The sequence below is a fragment of the Rhinoraja longicauda genome, chromosome 13, assembly GCF_053455715.1.
Source record: "Rhinoraja longicauda isolate Sanriku21f chromosome 13, sRhiLon1.1, whole genome shotgun sequence".
Taxonomy (NCBI): Eukaryota; Metazoa; Chordata; class Chondrichthyes; order Rajiformes; family Arhynchobatidae; genus Rhinoraja; species Rhinoraja longicauda.
The window spans coordinates 25,215,467-25,236,146 of record NC_135965.1 but is presented as its reverse complement, the minus strand read 5'-3'; the positions used below and the strand labels follow the sequence as shown (position 1 = coordinate 25,236,146).

Sequence of the window (20,680 nt, the reverse complement as noted above, 5' to 3'; positions counted from 1 at the left end):
TCTCAAATCCCTTTAATTGCATTGTTATTAAAACAAAATTGAACAAGGTTAACAACTTCTCCTTCCCATAGTGCGTCCACTACCACAAATCAGAATTTCTGGGGAACGCTGCTTAGTTGTTCAGAGTTGTACCCAGTCCAATTTACAAGATGCAGGGGAGTGGGGGCAAGGGGAATGGCATTAAATCATCCATTACGTTGGTCATTCCCAATCCACCAGTTAGTATTTAGGGCCTGAAAACTGATCCAGAGCCCACATCGGTAACACAATCTTTCTCGTGCATTATAAAGCATCCCCAAGATGACGGCTGATATAATATTGTGACTGTTTTGCAGTAATAGAAGTATTGACTGCACATAAATCTATTCTCTACTAATGTTAAAACTCTTTGACATACTTTACATCCGATTTCACAGTGCCGAGGTTTAAGCAGAGATCTTTGGCAGGATAAGGTTACCCCCATATGAAAGTCTGCTCCCACACACTCATGGAATGTTAAGTGCAGTTCAAATGATGTGTCATTCTCAATCAATCTATCTCTATCTCTCTCTCTCTCTCTCTCTCTCTCTCTCTCTCTCTCTCTCTCTCTCTCTCTCTCTCTCTCTCTCTCTCTCTCTCTCTCTCTCTCTCTCTCTCTCTCTCTCTCTCTCTCTCTCTCTCTCTCTCTCTCTCTCTCTCTCTCTCTCTCTCTCTCTCTCTCTCTCTCTCTCTCTCTCTCTCTCTCTCTCTCTCTCTCTCTCTCCTCTCTGTCCCTTCTCTCTCTCTCTCTCTCTCTCTCTCTCTCTCTTGCTGATAAGATCTAGCTGTGAGGGATTGGGGAAAGTAGGAAAGGGGGTTTTATAATGACCTAAAATTGGAGAATTCAATGTTCCTACCATTGGGTTTAAGCTACCCAAATGGACTATGAGATGCTGTTCCTCCAGTTTGCATGCTGTCTCACTCTGGCAATGGACACGTCTGAGGACAGAGAGGGCAGGATGGGAATGGGGAGTTCAAATGGTTAGCAACCGGGAGATCCAGTTAGCCTTGGTGGAACGATCACAAAACGGTCACCAAGTCTATGTTTGGTCTTGCCAATGTACAGAAGGCCACATCTCACCAGATGCAGTAGATGAGGCTAGCGCATGAATCTCTGTCTCAGCTCGAAGGACTTCATGACACTAAAAATACTATAGCATCCCGGTTGAGCAAACTCCAACTGTACCTCAAGGCAGTGAATTCAACATTGTATAGCAAAATCAATCCTCCGATATCCCAATACTAGTTCCCTTACAAACAACTTTAAAAATCCAACACAATCTTTTCCATGATATTAAATCCAGACTGATCTTCAGTATTTCAGTACAACATACTCTGCAGTTGCTTGGGATAACATATTTCTGAAAATATTCTTACAGCTTAGTCCTTCACATTTTAGTACCATTCATTTTCTGATGTCCCAAATATTCCAAAACAGACCATTTGTTATTAACCCTGATATTCCAGTAACTATTCCTTGCCATCTCAAACCAGCACACTTGCTCTTATCCCAATTCAATCGTCTCCTGATATCACTGTGCTGCACTCTCTGTTTTCCCCACCTCTGCTTCTTCCGTCTCGTATTCCGGCATTTCATATACCCTTCCTACAGCCTTACATTCCTCTTCACACTTGAGAACTTCCCTCCCTCCAACTCCAGCCATTCCAGTGCTTCCCTCACTCTGGCTCCTCGTGTTCCAGGCCAGTCTCTTCCTGTCCCTCACACAGTACCCTGGGCCCAATCATCTTCAGCTGTGGCATCAACGATGCTCCTTCCATTATAAGCCCTGAAATGGGGATCTTGGTTTGTGATTATGTTCAATTCAGGTCGCAACTCCTCAGAAGATGTATCAGTCCCTACCAAGACCTTGACGACACTCACGTATGGGCTGAGGAGTGGCATGTTCACTGCACAGCAAGCTCATCGAGTCCTGTAAGAATGTTGCTCCTTTAAATAAGTAATTTTCTGATCGTCACCACCATCTCGAACGGGAAATCCAACAAACTACTCTCAGCATTCAATAGCAAAATCATCACATTGGCGCAGAACCACAAAGACCCGGGTTCAATCTGCGCGGAGTTTGTACATTCTGTTTAGAGATACAGATACAGCGCGGAAACAGGCCCTTCGGCCCACCGAGTCCGTGCCGCCCAGCGATCCCCGCACATTAACACTATCCTACACACACTACGGACAATTTTTACATTTACCCAGTCAATTAACCCACATACCTGTACGTCTTTGGATGTGGGAGGAAACCGAAGATCTCGGAGAAAACCCACGCAGGTCACGGGGAGAACGTACAAACTCTGTACAGACGGCGCCCGTAGTCAGGATCGAACCCGAGTCTCCGGCGCTGCATTCGCTGTAAAGCAGCAACTTTACCGCTGCGCCACCGTGCCGCCCTGTTGCTATTCTCCCTGTGATCACGTGGGTTTTCTCCATGTGCTTTGATTTTCACCCACATAAAGACGTGCAGGTTTGTCGGTTAATTTGCTTCTGTAAATCACTCCTGATGTGTAGGATTCGAAAGTGGGATAACGTAGAACTAGCGTATGGGTGATTGATTGTCGGCGTGGACTCGGTGGGCCGAAGGGCCTGTTTCCACACTGTATCTTTAAAACTTTTTTTAAAAACCTGTGCTGCAGCTCCCAGCAACATCTCAGCCAAAAAATATTGATCTCATCTCCCCTACTTCCCTCCCCCTTCCCTCCCCCTATTTATACATGTAATTTCATCTTCCAGTGTAGCCCCTTTCCTGATATCCCAATACTGACCTCTCTCCAGATATACCAGTGCTCACACTCTCCTGATTCCCAATGTAATTCCCTTTCCTAATGCCCCATTGCTGTCCTCTCTTCCTATTTCCCAATGCTACCCCCTTTCCTAATATCCCAATACTGCCCTCTCCTGATATCCCAGTGCTATGCTCTCTCTCACTATCCTATTGCAGCCATCACTTCATATGTCCCAATGCTATCCCCTTTTCTGATATCGCATTGTTGCCTTCTCTATCTATCACCTGTTGCCATTCTCTCTTCAGATATCCTGGGCTTGCCTGATCTCCCAGTACCTTCCTCTCTCCCTGATGCCAAAAAAACCAATGCTGTACTCCCTGTCCCTTCACCAGTTCACTCAGGTGAGCAGTTGAGAAATCTCTTCATCCTCACCTTCTGCTGGGAATAACACCACCCACCACATCCATTACAAAAAATCATGGATCAATTCCAAAACAAAGAGGAAGAAAGCACAGAGATCCCAAATCACTGCTCTGACCCACTCGCACTTGGTGGACCCACGCAGCCTGCAATACACAGAAGGCTTGAGGGAGTGATCTAAAAACACTCTGTGCCTTCGCTATCTTGAATGGTCTTGAGAAACAGAATTAAGATGAAAAAGCAATGAACCAGCAGTTTTTGCCAATGACTAACGCAATTAGAGCAAAGTGCTTAAGGTGAGCACTCGGCAAGGGGATGCAAAATGTGCTGCTACTGGAGAAAAGACTCACAAATCAGCCGTCCTGTCTTCATAATACAGCAATTTGGAGGGACCGCATCAAGTTAAGTGTCTATATTAAGACTCACCATATTTCAGAATTTCCTGACACTTTCATGTAAACTGAGATTACTTGGGAATATATTCAATCTTGAGCTGTGACAGTGTTTATTTCGATATATTTTCAGATGAGTGTGATTAGCCAGCTGGCACCATCTGGGAGCTTAACAACTTCCCATTAACAGGGTGCTGTGTATACATCAGTGCCATATAAACTGTCAGACACATTACCATTTACTGCTGGTTACACACTCCTCCGAATTTACTCTGCACAAAACATGCAGTCATACATCCTTCAAGGAACTGTTGTCTAACCCTGGTGTTATTCCATGCTCACAGTTCACCAATCACTAGCCATCCACATCTTTGCTTAGTTTAGCTTAGAGATACAGTGTGGAAGCAGGTCCTTCAGCACACCAAGTCCGCGCAAACCACCAATCATCTGTAAACTAGATTTATCCTACACACTAGGGACAATGTACAGAAGCCTATTAACCTACAAACCTGCATGTCTTTGAAATATGGGTGGAAGCTGGGGCACCCGGAGTAAACCCACATGGTTACAGGGAGAACGTACCAAATCCCCACACAGGAAGCACCTGGAGCCAAGGTCAAACTTGGGTCTTTGCCATTGTAAGGCAGCAGCTCTACCGCTGTGCCACTCTTTGTTTCTGCACAAGTTTCATTATTCCCATTTGAGGGTATTAACCCAGGAAACTTCCTTGGCCTGAAATTCACCTGCACCAAGCAAGGCAGCCAGAGTTGATCTGCAGCAACCCACCAAGTGTTTTGGTCCTGGGTCCCCTGCAGTAAGATTCGCCCACAACCAAAGACCAAAAAGTTGGGCTGCACCACTGCAGACAGAAGCGCAAGAGTGCAGAAGGCCTGGAGAGTGAAAGCGTCGTAGAAGAGAGAGGCAAAGGTCAAAACCTGTATGGTCTGCAGTCTGGCAATGCCTGGAGTTGCAGGATGGGGCCTTAACATGGGAATGGGGTGTCACAATGAGGCTTCAGTCAAATCAGTGTTCAGGATGTCCTAACGGGTTGTGGAATGCAAGAGGCTGCAGAGGATGGTGGGCTCACCCCAGAACATCAAGGGCACAGTTAAAGTATCTATATGAGGCACAGCCTCAATAAGGTGGCGACTTAAGCCTCGGTCAGGGGTCAGATTGGGAGTTGTGTTGGTGATCATGAGTCAGTCATAAAGCCAAGTGCTCTGTGAGTTGGATCAAGAAGCCAGGAATCAAATTGGTACTTGGATGTCTTTCAGAGGTTGGAATCTGGATTGCAGGTTTCATTGGAGTTGGTGCCTGAGTCAGATAGTGAACAGGATATTGGGGCCTGGATCAGGGAAGTGGACAGTTGATTCTGTGCATCGGGGCCCGGCCTGATGTTGGGGCCTAGGTTGAGGGCCAAATTGCGGTGTCTGGATCTCACTTTTGAATTGGATCGGGGGTTGGGACCTTGGGCAACAAACGGGGTTCTCAGTTAGATCAGAGCTGTTCTCTCATGGTTGTTCTATGCTTACTGTAAAGGAACGGTGCCCAGGGAATTACCGTATTCCATGTGTGTCTGACTTGGAAATGTGTCACAGGTTTATATGTGAATCTGGACAAGAGTTGCCTGGTGGAATTTCTGAAACGGCACAAAACAATTTTGCTCGTCCCATGTGCTTAATCATTGTGCTCCTGCCACAGGCTGAAGATGAAGGGCCCCGACCCGAAACATCACCTACTCATTTTCTCCAGAGATGCTGCCTGATTAGCTGACTTACTGCAGCATTTTGTGTCTATCTTTGACAGAAGCATGCAACTTACCCCAACCTGCCCATATTAACATTTACCCCACATTGCTCCCACCCTATGGAACTCACTACCCCAAACCGTCAGAGACTCCTCCTCACTCACCACATTCAAAACATCACTGAAGTCTCACCTGTTCAGCACTGCCTTCAACCACTGAAGGTCACCCTACCTTCTGTCTCCTTTTTCTGTTCGTTTACTTATTTATCTATTTATTCACTTCTCTATGTTCTAGAAATCCCTGTAAAGCGTCTTTGAGTGTTTGAAAAGCGCTATATAAATGTAATGCATTATTATTATTATTATTATTACAGGGGCAGCACGTCAACTAGTTTCACACTTAGCCACCAGAAACCCCTCGTTTCCCTTCAGTTCAAACACCTACATAAACTGTTTCTAAATGGTGACAAGACCATTGCATCAAGCAATGATTTAGCTTGTGTATTCCATTGTCATGCCATCCTCTGTGTCGTGCCTCTCTTGGTCCAACATTCAAGTATATCCATGTTCCTTTGTTCTAGACCCTCCACTACTACATCCCTTCATAATTAGTTAGTCATAGAGTGACAGTGTGGAAACAGGCCCTTCATTCCAACTTGCCCACACCGGCCAACATGTCCCAGTTACACTAGTCCCATCTGCCAGCCTTTGGTTCATATCCCTCCAAACCTGTCCTATCCATGTACTTATCTAACTGCTTCTTAATTGTGGGGATAGTCCCTGCCTTAACTACCTCCTCTGGCAGCTTGTTCCATACATCCACCACCCTTTGTGAAAAAGTTGCCCCGAGGATTCCTATGAAATCTTTTCCCTTTCACCTTAAACCTATGTCCTTTGGTCCTCGATTCACCTACTCTGGGCAAGAGACTCAAGAGACCCAATCTATTCCTCTCATGACCTTACACACCTCTATAAGATCACCCCTCATCCTCCTGCGCTCCAAGGAATAGAGTCCCAGCCTACTCAACTTCTGCCTATAGCTCAGACCTTCTAGTTCTGGCAACATCCTCATAAATCAACTCTGTACCCTTTCCAGTTTGACAACATCTTTCCTATAACACGGTGCTCAGAACTGAACACAATACTCTAAATGTGGCCTCATCAACGTCTTGAACAACTGCAACATGACCTCGTAATTTCCGTACTCCTCCATCAAATGATCTTCCTAATTATTCTAACAAGGGCGACTGTAATGTTTTAATCCCCCCCATTTCAACCGGACACAAGATGGTGGCTCTATGACTGACTGACTCTCTGTAGCAGGGGGAGCCGAGGATCCTGGCCTGGTCCTGCATCCCTCCATCTCTCCCATTGTACTTCATGCAGTCGGAGCAAGCTAATGGTTTGCAGTTAGCCACCTCTGCTTCACATCCATTGCTAACTCACCTAACAAAACTCTCGCATTTTAATCCTTAATGCTTCAGTCACAGCAACATCTACAGCCATTTAGGAGCTGGAAGTACCAATCGACATTAATTTTAGACAGAAAAAAATGCCTTCTGATTTTACTCCTAAATTATCAAGCTATAATTTAATATTCTGTTAGCCTTTCTGCAGCTTTTTGAATCCTGCTGCAAGTCTTTAATAATTTGTGTAATCCACATAATGCATCAATCCTCACTGTTCACAAAACACTCCTCTTTATCTTCTTTCAGTCCACGGTTTGTGATTTTGCACTCACACTCTCTGCTCATTCACTTAACCTTTCTGCACCCACCTGGACTACACAGCCGGCATCCTAGAAACATCCACCAAAAACTGTCACCAAAAGTGAGATGTCAAGATCCACCCTGCTATCCTGCCATAAGCCGTGCCACCTTTAGTGGACAACTGGCAAAGTCAAGTAATTTCCAATGGTAATTTCCTATGGTCTGGCAGTGATATGAGCCACATTGGAGTATTCACTGCATTAAAGCTGCTTTATAAATTCAAGTTGTTATAGTTCATAGATTCATGGAGTGAGACATCTGAGGAACAGATCCTTCAGCCCAGCAAGAGGACACTCATCATCAACAACCCATTTTCACACTAATCCTTCCCTCATCCATTTTACTCTCTCCACCTGGTCATCTCCCAAATTCTACCAATCTCCGAGGTGATTTAAAGAGTCAACTTAACTGACCCACCTGCATGGCTTTGGGATGTGGAAGTAAACTAAACCATTCTCCACGTTGTATCTCAAAACTAAACTAAACGGAACATTTGGAAGAACCCACATGGTGACAACTGTGCGTTAAAACTCCACACAGATAACATAGGATTGGTTCTGGATTTCTGGAGCTGTGAGATATTGGCTCTACCAATATCATCACATTTGAAATCAGTTAAGATTCTTCTGCGTTGGAGTAGGACAGCTACATGTAGCCTCAACGAGGATGGATGGTGGCTAGTTCTGCCAGCAGAAAATTCAGCTGTGGTTGTGGTCATGCGACTGAGGCCATCTTTCTGCTCCCAGTTGGGGTTTTTTCCCCCTTTCCTAAAGGAAGCAGTAAGATTTGAACTACGTTGCTGGTGTTTTCTCTGGGGGCTCACTCACCTCGCCCTGTGCTGTAATGTTGAAGTTTGTCGCTGTACACAGCCTCTTTACCATAAGCACGTTTCCTGCACCAAAAAAAACAAAGAAGTGAATGGTCGGAACAGCTATGTCGTCTGAAGAGACACAAGAGAGCTAATTGACGTGATTATTTAGACTAACGCCAGACTGCGTGAAATATTTGAAATTATCTTTGAGCATTTCTGCTGTGTTTTCAATTAAAACTCTGATAATGTGACACATATTGTTGTAGACAGCAAGACTTTCTGGACTCTTGGATGTTGTCCTTATTAATCATCCACCCCACTTTCTCTTCGCTTTCTTTTGGGCGTTGCACAGTGATATATTAATTTTTTTGACCTGTGCTGCCTTCAGACATAAGACATCTTACTCCTAACTTTCAGTACCGTCAATAAAAATACTACAGCTCTGTTTCTGAGTGTTGGACGATCCACATTCATAACAACCTGCTGCAGATGATGGAGACGGCCACCAGCGAGACAATGAAGACCACACCCGCAGCTGCTGAGCCTGCGATCAGCGGCAACTGTTCCCTCAGGTCAGACTTGTAGTCATCTGCAAGGAAGAGTATAGGAACATGGTGAGAAAGTTCACTGCCAACCAATGCAATGATAAGTGAGGCGATCAAAGGAGGTTAAGACTGGAGGCTCCGATTCAAATGCATCAGCACCACTTTGTGCTAGTTTATGTTGACATAGAATGCATGTCAAATGCACTCTGACAGCATCACACTCAAACCCGCGGCATCTTCTATAAGTGTATTTCCTGCCTATCACTGACTTTGCTTTTAGGCTTCTGTTTAAATTGCCTTGTAATTGAGTTAGGCTAACTCATCCCACACTGTATTTCATTTTTGCCTTCTAAATTGCAAAGCTCTTGCTTCTAGTTTGTGGAAGATGGTCTAAAAAAATTATGGATTCTGGGAATCATGCTTTCTTTAAAGGGAGTTCAGTCAGAATTGCATTCCAAATGTTTGGAATTATGGTCAGAGGAAAGAACTGGGTCACGGATCTGGGAGAGCCAGATGCTGGTTGAATAGCAAGGTTGGATGTCACAAGCTATGCCGGGGCTCTAACTGAATGAGCTCTGCATGTGAGAAAGAGCACAATGAAAAAAACAGGAAATGCAGGGAAAACTCTGCAGGTTTGCCAGCATCTGTGGAGAGAGAATCAGAATCAATGTGTGATTTGCTCAAGAGTCATAAAGCAGTGTGGAAGAAACTGGTCTTAAGCTTAGATATTCAGGCTTTCAACTTCTGTGCCTTTTCCATAGATGTAATCAAGAGCATTGCCTTGTCTTTGTTTGTCACTGAGGCAGTGCAGTGAAGGTTCACTGGATGATGGGCCCACCACCATAATGGAGAGATTGAGTCAACTCAGCCGATATTCTCCAAGAGTTTCGAAGAATAAGAAGAGATCTCATTGAAGTAAACAAAATTCTTTAAAGGTTTCACAGATAATATTCAGAAAAGGTGCATCCCCTGACTGAGGAGTCTGGAACTAGTGGCACAGTTTGAGACTGAGGTGGGCTATTTAAGAGAAATGTGTTCACTCCGAGGGTGGTGGTCTTTGGGATTTGCACCTGGGAAGGCTACAGAGGCTCAGTTGCTGTGTTAATTCAAAGCACTGGTTGATAGATTTCTCGATAATAATGATGTGGACAATGTTGCAAGAAAATGGTGCTGATTAAAGATCAGCAACGCTTTTGATGAATAACAGAGCGAGTTTGAAGGATCGATGACCTACTCTCAATCTCAGCTCTGAAGTTCTCATCATCCACTTTGTGGGCATGGTGTTGAGTTTTGATGGGTTGGTTCAAAGGCATCACCTTGTGTTCAGGTGAATGGGAAGAGCCATCTTCCTCTGCACGTTACCAGATTGGACTTCCCCTGCTTCACAACGATTGAATTGTTAATTTCCCCCTCACATTCTGTAACTTATCTGCTCCTGGTAAAACCAGAATGCACCTTCAATCTTTTGACTCACAAGCTCAGTTGATGATTCTCAGTCCTGTTTATTTATTAATATGCTGCAGGCATCCTTCAATGAATATATTTACTCTATTTTACTGCAAGAAAAATTCAGCGTTTTTTCACTTCCCTCCGACATCCAATAATCCTGAATTTTTCAGTCGATAATAAGAATTTGTGTTGCACAAAATGATAAATCCCCTGTCGGATTGCACTGCAGACAAAATGGGAAAACTGTCCAGCATAACATTAATCTGTTCAGCTGCACAGAAAGAAAATCCATTTCAGCTAATGTACAGCTCTGATATCCATGTTGTGATCAGCGAGTAAACCTCACGGCTCTCAAAGATCGCAAGGTGGTGTGACCAAGGAGGAGGCGAGGAGCTGTCCTTGTGGGAGAGAGTTCACTGCTGTATTGATCTCTATCACTGCATCTTTCCCAGCACTGAGAATGGGCCAAATGGAATGGACACGGCAGGCAAAGTTAGTGTGGAAACACTGGTGACCAATTGTCAAACTCCCGATCCAATTCTCAAGCGTCAGAAGGACATTGGGAGGGCTGTACTGCGAGTTGCCAAAGAATCCTCTCCACTGGTCACACTAGATCAGGAAAGCCAAATTTCAACCTCTAAATCTCAGGCCAGTTTAGTTTTAGTTTAGTTTAGAGATAAAGGCCCTTAGGCCCACCGAGTCTGCACCGATCAGCGATCCCCACACATTAACAATATCCTACACACACAAGGGACAATTTACACACTTATACCAGTTAACCTATAAACCTGTACGTCTTTGGAGTGTGGGAGGAAACCGGAGGTCTTGGAGAAAACCCACATGGTCACGGAGAGAACGCACAAATTCTGCACAGACAGCACCCGTGTTCAGGATCGAACCTGGGTCTCTGGTCTAATTTGAGGAAGGACATTCTTGCTATTGAGGGAGTGCAACGTAGGTTCACAAGGTTAATTGCCGGGATGGCGGGAGTGTCTTATGATGAAAGAATGGAGCGACTAGGCTCATTCAATGGAATTTAGAAGGATGAGAGCGGATCTTAGAAACATATAAAATTATTAAGGGACTTCACACGGTAGATGCAGGAATCATGTTCCTGATGTTGGGGGAGTCCAGAATCAGGGGCCACAGTTTAAGAATAAGAGGTAGGCCATTTAGAACCGAGATGAGGAAAAACTTTTTCACCCAGAGAGTTGTGAATTTGTGGAATTCTCTGCCTCAGAAGGCAGTGGAGGCCGATTCACTGGATGCATTCAAAAGAGTGTTAGATAGAGCTTTTAGGGCTCTGCAAAATCAAGGTATATGGGGAAAGGCAGGAACAGGGTACTGATTGTGAATGATCAGCCATGATCACATTGAATGGTGGTGCTGGCTCGAAGGGCCAAGTGGCCTCCTCCTGCACCTATTGTCTATGTATCTGGTGCTGCAAGTGTTGTTAGGCAGCAACTCTCCACTGAGCCAATGAGGAGCATATTTTTAAAACAAAGATTGTCACTTACTTACATTCAGAGAATTGTTACGACACAGGAGGTAAACATTTAACCCACTGTGCCCATGTTTGCCCTCTGCATGGGCTGTCCCAGTCCATTTCCCTGGCACTTTCTCCATGATTCCTGCAAATTTTCATCCCTCATCTCCATCCAACTCCTTCTGACACCTGGACTATTTGAAGATACTGCCCCTACAAGATCCCCCAAGTTCGGAATGAGCAAACCAACATGAGAGTCTCCTCCTTGGTCAACCTCCCACAACATTGCTCAACAACCTCATGTGTGCGGGCCACATTGTGCACCTGCCTGTCAGCAGAATCCCCATACAAACACTCTCATAGAGTCATAGAGTCCTACAGCACAGAAAGAGGCCCTTCGGCCCATCGTGTTCATGCCGCCCGTTACCAAACACAGTCTAATTTTAATCCCATTTTCCCGCATTTGGACCGTAGCCTTGAATGTTGTAGCATTTCAAGTGCCCATCCAAATGCCTCTTAAACGTTGTGAGTGTTCCCGCCTCCACCACCACCCCAGGCAGTGAGTTCCAGACTCCAACCACCCTCTGGGTGAAAAAGTTCTTTCTCACATCCCCCCGAAACCTCCCTCCCCTTACCCTGTATCTATGTCCCCTCGTTGTTGAACCTTCCACCAGTGGAAGAAGTTCCCCGCCATCTACCTTATCTATGCCCCTCATGATCTTGTACACCTCGATCATGTCCCCTCTCAGCCTTCTCTGCTCCAGGGAAAACAACCCCAGTCTGCTCAGTCTCTCCTCATAGCCGAAGCCCTTCATCCCTGGCAGCATCCTGGGATTTCTCTCCTCCAAGAGATTTCCAGGAGAACAGAGAAAGTGGTTGAAGGATGTTTTTTTTTAGAGATAAAGTGTGGAAACAGGATCTGTGACCCCCACACACTAATACTATTCTACACATTAGGAACAATTTTTTTTTAAACCATAGCCAATTAACTTACAAACCTGTATATCTTTGGATGAAACCAGAGCACCTGGGGAAAACCCAGGCCTATCATGGGGAGAAAGTACAAACTCCGTACAGACAGCCCCTGTAGTCAGGAACAAACCCGGGTCTCTGGCGATATAAGGCAGATGATCTACCACCGTGCTACCCTTTGTGTCTGCACAAGTCTCATTATTCCCTTTCGAGCTCATTAACCCAGGCCATCTTAGAACCCAATACCAGAACAAGACGTATGTCATCCTTAAACTCAAAGGTCTGCCAAAGAAATGAAAAACATGGAAAACGAGAATCTTAGTGGGAGTGGGTTAGGAAAAATGCGGTTTGGGATCACAAACCAAATGCAACAAAAATCAAATTAATTAAGTTGTATTAAAAGTAAACCAAACATTGTGGTTTATTTCCAAAGGCATGCATTGAAAAGTAAAGAAGTAATGTAAAACTTTTTATAGAAATATATATCATGGGACTGATATTCAACACGTTGCAATGATATCTTAATATTAAATCAGGTAGGTTTTACTGCTGTCAGCGTAACATATTCATTGCTGAACTGTGATTTCATTTCACAGGCTGTAAATCGCAACATTCTGATATGATTTCAACTGTCAGGCAAATACTAATGTAATATGCTTTGTGCACATCGATCACATTGATAACATTGGCACTGGGGGGAACTGTGCCTGAAAGTACCAGGTCCAATTTTTCCATGGGAGGTACTGAGAGTCATGGACTGGTCCAACATGGAAACAGGCCCTTTGGCCCAACTTGCCATGCTGACAAAGTTTCCCCATCTAATCCCACCTGCCCCAATCCCTCTAAACTTTTCCTATCGATGCACCTGTCCAAATGTCTTTTAAATCCTGCTATAATCTTTAAAATCCATCTTCGCTATCCACGAGACCATCCACTTTAGTGTCATCTGCAATCTTAAAAATCACAACTTCGACATTCTCATCCAAATTGTTGATATAAACCACAAACAGCAAAGGGCTCAGCACTGATCCCCGAGTCTTATCACGAGTCACAGGCCTCCAGTCTGAAAAACAACCTTCCACCATCACCCTGCTGCTTTCTTCCATGAAGTCAATTCTCCATCCAGTCGGCTAGCTCTCCCTGAATCCCATGTGACCCAACCTTCCAAAGCAGCCAACGATGCTGAACCTTATCAGATGCCTTGCCAAAGTCCATATAGACAATGGCTTTACACTTCTTCAACCTTTTTTGTTACTTCTTCAAAAAAACTCAGATTCATAATGAATGATCTGCCACATACAAAACCTTGCTGACTATCAAAATGCATATATATATATCATTCAGAATACTTTCCAGTAGCTTGCCTACCACAAATGTTAGGCTCACTGGTCTATGGTTCCCAGACTTTTCCTTGAAGCCATTCTTCAACAGAGGCACAACATTAGCCACCCTCCACTATCCTGCACCTCACCCATGTCTCGTGATGATTCATATTTCACCAGGAAACATGCACAAATACGGAAAAAAAATCCCAAATGCACATAAAATAAACAAACACAAGTGGATTTTCTCTCACCTATTTTCTAGGCTTTCCACTTGAATACAACAGCTTTGCTTTTGTTAATATTCCAGGTGAACATTGTTTTTAAACAGCTGTAATGAAAGCCGAAGAGCCAGAGGTTGCAACAAACTAGATGTAACCAGATTCCAAACAGAGAACCCAACATGAGAGATTGATCACCTTTGGCACCATTTCAACACAGGTGCTGGTGGCTGGAGTGGCAGTGCCAGTCCTCTCTCTACGGGTATGTTCCTGGTGTGGTCCACTCACACTGCCAGGAATTCATAATGGAGCCAGGCCAGGGATCTCAGACGTAGAAGGAAAGACAGAGCCACAGGTGGAAAACATCAGATGATTAATGAACTGCAAGCCCCATTTTTATTTCTTTCACTTTCCTTCTCCGGCCTCCCTGCCTGCCAGAAGATGGAAGATGGCCACTGTCAATATTGGGGGGGGGAGGGGGGTTACCTCTCCCAGTTAATTAAGATCTTTGCAAACACCGCAATCTACCTCCCTTGGCAGCATCCCGCTTGCCAGGCTTACCATCTGTCAGTGTTTGGAAGCACATTTTGCCGCTGTACTTCCCGAAGCCGGCGACTGTCCTGGCTCGCACCTGCACCACGTACACCACTCCAGGCCGCAGGCCCTCAATGCGAGCTGTATTCGTTAGGCTCTTCACCACTGAGGAATTGTACTCGTTCTGATCCTGAAAGACAAAGCACACTCACCCGCTTTTTATTGCAGAATAATACATCAAGGTTGCATGCCAACCACCTCATGGTGCCTGGGCTGACCTGTTGGAAACAATCTCCTTCTTTCTTGGCCTGCAGGCTTTCAAACTTCTTCTCATCCAATTCCCTTTGGAGTGTTATCATGGGCTCTGCTTCCTCAGCCCTTTCAGATCTCAGGAACTTGCTGCATAAAAAATGCCTCGAAACTCACTCCCACTCCAAAGCACCAGACGTGCTACAAAAGTATAGGCTGCCCCAGGCTACCAGTGCCTGACTCACACTCCCTACCTACGAGTGAGCTCCCATAATATTAATACATTTAATTTTGATGTACATACATACACGTGTAACGATGAACGACATACTAGTTCCCTCCACCCCCACTTCTATAAATTGTCATTGCTTTGTCGCCATTCATCACAATACTGTGGAGGTACGGTTCCCACAGAGTGATTTTAGTGTATTTCATGACTTGCAGACAAAATCATCTACAAAAACGTAACCTGTTCGTTAAACGGGGCCAGCATGGAGTGGAAGAACTTGCATGCAGAAACAGGGTAACGTATTCTGCTGCTTTTATTTATCACCTGCAAAGAGGAATGAGCTTATCGTTTGTGTTTTCCACTCACCCAGTCTCTTGCCATTTCTGCTGTGGGGGGTCTATCTCTTCCCAGAACTAATCAATGACTGCCCAGATCAGTGTGGTTACATAAGAGCAGTTCCCTAAAGTTGCTGGCATGGTTTAAAAAGTGTGCAGCCACCACAGTGTAAATCACACCAATGCAGCAGGATGACTTCATAAAAATGATCTCAGCTGAGTTACTGAGTTTGACAACACACAAACATCGGGAGAGTTCAGTAGATTAACACAGAGCTCTGACAACCGAGAAGCTCTGGACTTGACAGGATGTACAAGGTGGATTAACGTCAATTGTGACCTGGCCATTTACATGTCAATGTTAATGTGAGGAAGAAGGCAGCCTAGTACCATCCTGGGGTGGCACAGTGGTGCAGCCAGTGGAACCACTACCTCACAGCGCCAGAGACCTGGGTTCATTCCTGACCTTGTACCATTTGGACGGAGCTTGTACCTGACCTTTGTTTCCAGCTTGTCTCCGGGTGCTTTAGATTCCTCCCGCATCCGAAAGACGTGGACTGTGTAGTTTAGTTCAGTTTAATTTAGTGCAGTTTAGTGTATTATAGTCACGTCCACTGAGGTACAGTGAAAAGTTTTCTGTTGCTTGCTATCCAGTCAGCGATATGACTATATATGATCACAATCGAGCTGTGTACAGTGCACAGATACAGGATAAAGTCCAATAAAGATAGGAGGTAGTAAAGAGTAGTACATGACAACTAGTGTGACCCAATGGAGCCTCTATCCATGGTGGATGATTTTATAAGAATGAGGAGCAGGTGTAACACACTCAGCCCTTCCAATCTGTTTTGCCATTAATCAAGATCCTGACTGATCCCTTACCTCAGTACCAAGTTCCTGCAGTATCCTTATAACCCATGGTTCCCTTAATATCCAGAATGAACTAAATGACTGAGCTTTTATAATGTCTGAGGTGGGAAATTCCAAAAATTGAAGACATTTCTCCTCCTCACACCCTAAATTGTTTACTCCTTCCTTATTCTGAAATTATGACTCTGATTCTAGACTCCTCAGCCAGGGAACGTATCCTTCTTACGTCCTGCCAGTTGGGCCCTAGAAGTTTCAATGACAATTGGGAAGTCTTGCATTTATATTGCATCTTTCCAAAGCTTTCTAACATCCCAGGGCACTTTGCGATTAAGATGCACTCTTGTCACGTTGCAGCCAATTTGCACCGGTCAAGGTCGGAAGAATGGCAATGATATAAATGACTAGATAGTCCGATGCAACAATGTGATTAGGCATGAGTGTTGGTAAGACTCTATGTCAACTGTTGCTCTACTCTAAATAGTAAAATGCCATATTTTATGCCCATGGGCACAGTCTTAGCTCGTTTACCTCGGAGTTGAAAGATCATCGATTCAATGCCACCACTGGGATTTGAGCGGAATCTGAGTTAATGGTTTAATGTTATACCAGGTGAACTGCATTCTTTCTGGTGAAATATTAATCCCTTGACATGAAAAATTCAATTGGACAACTGAATGAGAAGTTGGAGGTTCCACTATCTTGGCGATATTTATCCTTTGTTCAACACCAAAAAAGATACCAATTCATAATATCATTGCTATTGTGTGCCTTTTTGTAGAGTTTAGATATACAGCATCGCAACATTCCATGACAGTGGCACAGCTGGTAGAGCTGCCGCCTCACACAGCCAAAGATCTGGGCTCGATCCTGACCTCTGCTGTCAGTGAGCAGTTTGAACATTCTTTCTTCACTGCTTGGGTTTCCTCCAAGTGCTCTGGTTTCCTCTCTGGTTTGTAAATAAATGGCCTCTGTAAACTTGTCCCTAGTGTGTAGAGAGTGGATGAGAGAAAGTGGGATAACATGAATGAGAGTAAATGGGTGATTGATGGTCAGTGTGGACTCGATGGGCCAAAGGGCTTGTTTTCATGCTGTATCTTAAAAGGCCCTTTGTCCTACTAAGTCCACGTCAACCATTGTTCACTCATTCATACTGGTTCTATGTTATCCCACTTTCTCATCCACTCCCAACACGGGATTAGGGGCAATGGTATTTTTACAGGGGCCAATTCACCATTCTTCCAGCTGCAGGGATGATTGGGTGACTTGCTCTCCTCTTCCTATCCCATCTTCATTATTTTCAAGTCCCTAAAGAAGTGGCTGGAACTCAGAGTGAGCGATTCCTCTTCTGCCACATGTAGGTCATGTCTGAGCAGTGCAACTGGAAAGCTTCAGCAGATTGCATGGAGCCATTTTGCAACAACGGATTTGTGGATGATAACTGCCAGGAAATTTCCAAAAGTAAATTGGTTCCATGTCTTCCACTTGACCATGGGCACTAACTTCAGAACCACTTCACCTGGCAGACAAGGTAGCTTTGAAGAAGACTGAGGATATGAAAGATACCAAAATAAAGGCAAGCTCAGTAAACCCTTTTACATTACTTGCTTCAAATGATCTAATTTGTCTGGGTATCCAGTTGCATTATATTTTTGAGCTATTTTCTAGCACAGGATTGCTGGGCCAAATGGCCAGATAGGGTGCTATAAATACTATCCTGGTTCTTTATTAAGATGCTATGTTGGATATGCTACTATAATTAAAAGTACCACAGCAACAGTATGAATGACACAAGAGGAAATTCTGGGCCAGATTGATTAATAAGACATTGTCTTTAGTTTCAGTACAACCATGGCTAATTAGAAACTAATTAGCCACTAATGCTTCGAACAGTTTATCAGGCTTTTTAGCAGTTGACTTGAAGCAGTGGTTCACACTAGCCATATTTGTCAGTGATGGGCAGCAAATGCAATCACAGGCAGTCCAACACTAAACCAATTTGATGATAATTAAATGATTTGGTTTGGAACAGGGGGTATATTTTCCTCTGCGTTTAATGCTTTGTCCTTCGGAAAGGTTGGCTGAGGGCTGAACACGTAGGATTTTTCCCTCAGGAGCTCTGCTGAAAGAGCCCAGTGACCATTCCCATCCCGATGTAACGGTCCAGAATCACGCAATCAGATTACAAAGCAACGACTACATTGAAAACTAGAACCAGTGTTAGCAAGGACTGATGTATCAGTCCCAACATATTTTATACTTAGGCTTGGCTCACTTCAATCCCAGAAAGCTACATCACTGGGACAGGACAACCAGCCCATCGTGTACTTTCTAATTTTTGCAAGTGTTTCTTAAACGCGTTGCACTCTTCTGCTCTTTCCCAACAGCCCTGTGTTATTTATCCAACTCCTCTCGAAAAATCACCACTGAATCCGGCATTCATCCCCCTTTTCAGTTCAAAACAATTAACAACACTCTAAATTACCAAATGAACTCTAAAATACTGAATTAATGTGGGTGACACAGTGGCTCTGCTGCCTCACAGAGCCAGAGACCTGGTTTGATCCTGACCTCGGGTGCTGTGTGGGTAGAGTCTGTATGTTCCTGCTACCACCACATGGGTTTCCTCCAGATGTTCTGGATTCCTCCCACGTCCCAAAGATGTGCGGGTTTGTAGGTTAATTGGCCTCTGTAAAATGGCTCCTAATGTGTAGGGAGTGGTGAAAGTGGGCTAACATAGAACTAGTGATCGACAGTCAGCGTCAACCCGATGAGTCAAAGGGTGACACGGTGACGTAGCCACACCACACAGTGTCAGAGACGCTGGTTCAATCTAGACATCCACTGCTGCCTGTGTGGAGTTTGCATATTCTCCCTGTGATCTGTGGAATTCTCTGCCTCAGAAGGCAGTGGAGGCCAATTCTCTGAATGCATTCAAGAGAGAGCTAGATAGAGCTCTTAAGGATAGCCGAGTCAGGGGGTATGGGGAGAAGGCAGGAACGGGGTACTGATTGAGAATGATCAGCCATGATCACATTGAATGGTGGTGCTGGCTCGAAGGGCCGTATGGCCTACTCCTGCACCTATTGTCTATTGACTGCATGGATTTAGTCTGGGTACTCCGGTTTCTTCCCACAACCTAAAGGACGTATGGGTTTGAAAATTAATTAGTCTCTGAAAATGCCCCTGGTGTGAAGGGAGTGGATGAGAAAGTGAGATCATGTAGAATTAGTGTGAATGAATGATCGATGGTCCGTATAAACTTGTTAGGCCAAAGGGCCTGATTCCATGCTGTATCTCGAAACTAAACTAAATCTTTGTTCTGCTTCTGCATATATCATGCTTGCCTTAATCGGTCGGATTATCGGGTATAAAAATCAGGAAGTCATATTGCAACATTGATTAGGCCATATTTGGAGCTTTGTGTGCCCCATTACAGGAAGGATGTGAAGACTGGAGAGGGTGCAGAGAAGACTCATCAGGATGCTGCCTGGATTAGAGGGCATTCACTATAAGGAGAGGTTGGGCAAACCTGGATTGTTTTCTCTGGAGTGTTGAAGGCAGAGTCGCAATCTGATAGAAGTATATGAAATTATGAGCGGCATAGGTAGAGTCCTTTTTCACAGTGTGTACATTTTAAATACTAGAGGCCATTGGTTTAAGGCGAAAGGGTGAAAATCTAAAAATGAGTTATGTGACGGCGATTCTGATATAAAGAGTGGTAAATGCCTGGAAAACATTGCCAGGGGAAGCATACAAAAGCACTATTTAAGAGGCATTCAGACAACCACATGAACTGGCAGCGAATGGAGGGATAGAGCCCGCATGCAGGGAGATATGCAGTTTAAATTAGTGTCATGTGGGCAAAGGATCAGTGCTGCACTCTTCTATATTCTCTCACCACAGATGTTGCCTGCCCTTCTGAGTATTTTTGTATCCTCTGAAGTTATTTAAGCAAAGCATGCTTATTAAACCAGTGGTCAGTTTCTTTTTCCACACTACACACTTCCATTCCCTTCTGCCCTCTCAGGAAGGTTTCACTCTATTTCCAAAGTTCCTAACATTTCTGCAATTAATCTGAAGTGGGATTGAGATGAAAAAGGACTAGATTTTTCTCTTCTTCTGCCTGATCTGCTATGCATTTCCAACATTTGTATTTGCATTTCTCTACTGATAATTACTTAATACTCATTTGCTTAGATTGCCTCTCTGCCCAGCAGTAAAACCAAGGCATGGAGTACAGCAATCTGGCTCTTCAAAAGATGCTATGTGATCTTTTAAACCTTTGTAAGAGGGGAGAAAGACAGTTAATCAAAGCGACAGCACTTCTCTGTTCTGAGCAGTGTTCCCTATTCAGGATGCGGCTGAAATATTACCTGACGATTATGAAGACAATTCCTGGTGTAGGATTTGGAGCCACTGCCTTCCTGTGAGAAAGATTGCAACTAAACGTCACAAATTTAAATAAGTACTTCCACAGTTGAGAGAAAAAGTGGAAAGCTAAACAATGCGTGCCAACTGTGAGATTAAAGTGGCAGATGTAGACATTACAATGGCTTGATGGGTTGAGGAGAAA

The 20,680-nt window shown here is 44.4% G+C and overlaps 1 protein-coding gene across 2 annotated transcripts in view; it reads right to left on the bottom strand.

Moving 5' to 3' along the window:
* Window positions 1-20,680, bottom strand: part of LOC144599564 (ephrin type-B receptor 1) — a 424,097-nt gene that overhangs the window by 60,681 nt on the left and 342,736 nt on the right. For both annotated transcript variants that reach the window (XM_078410599.1, XM_078410600.1), the window contains exons 7-9: window positions 14,452-14,614; window positions 8,376-8,484; window positions 7,912-7,976 (exon numbers count right to left, since the gene is read on the bottom strand). In XM_078410599.1, coding sequence (XP_078266725.1) covers window positions 7,912-7,976; window positions 8,376-8,484; window positions 14,452-14,614 — 337 coding nt within the window. The remainder of the gene's footprint in view (window positions 1-7,911; window positions 7,977-8,375; window positions 8,485-14,451; window positions 14,615-20,680) is intronic.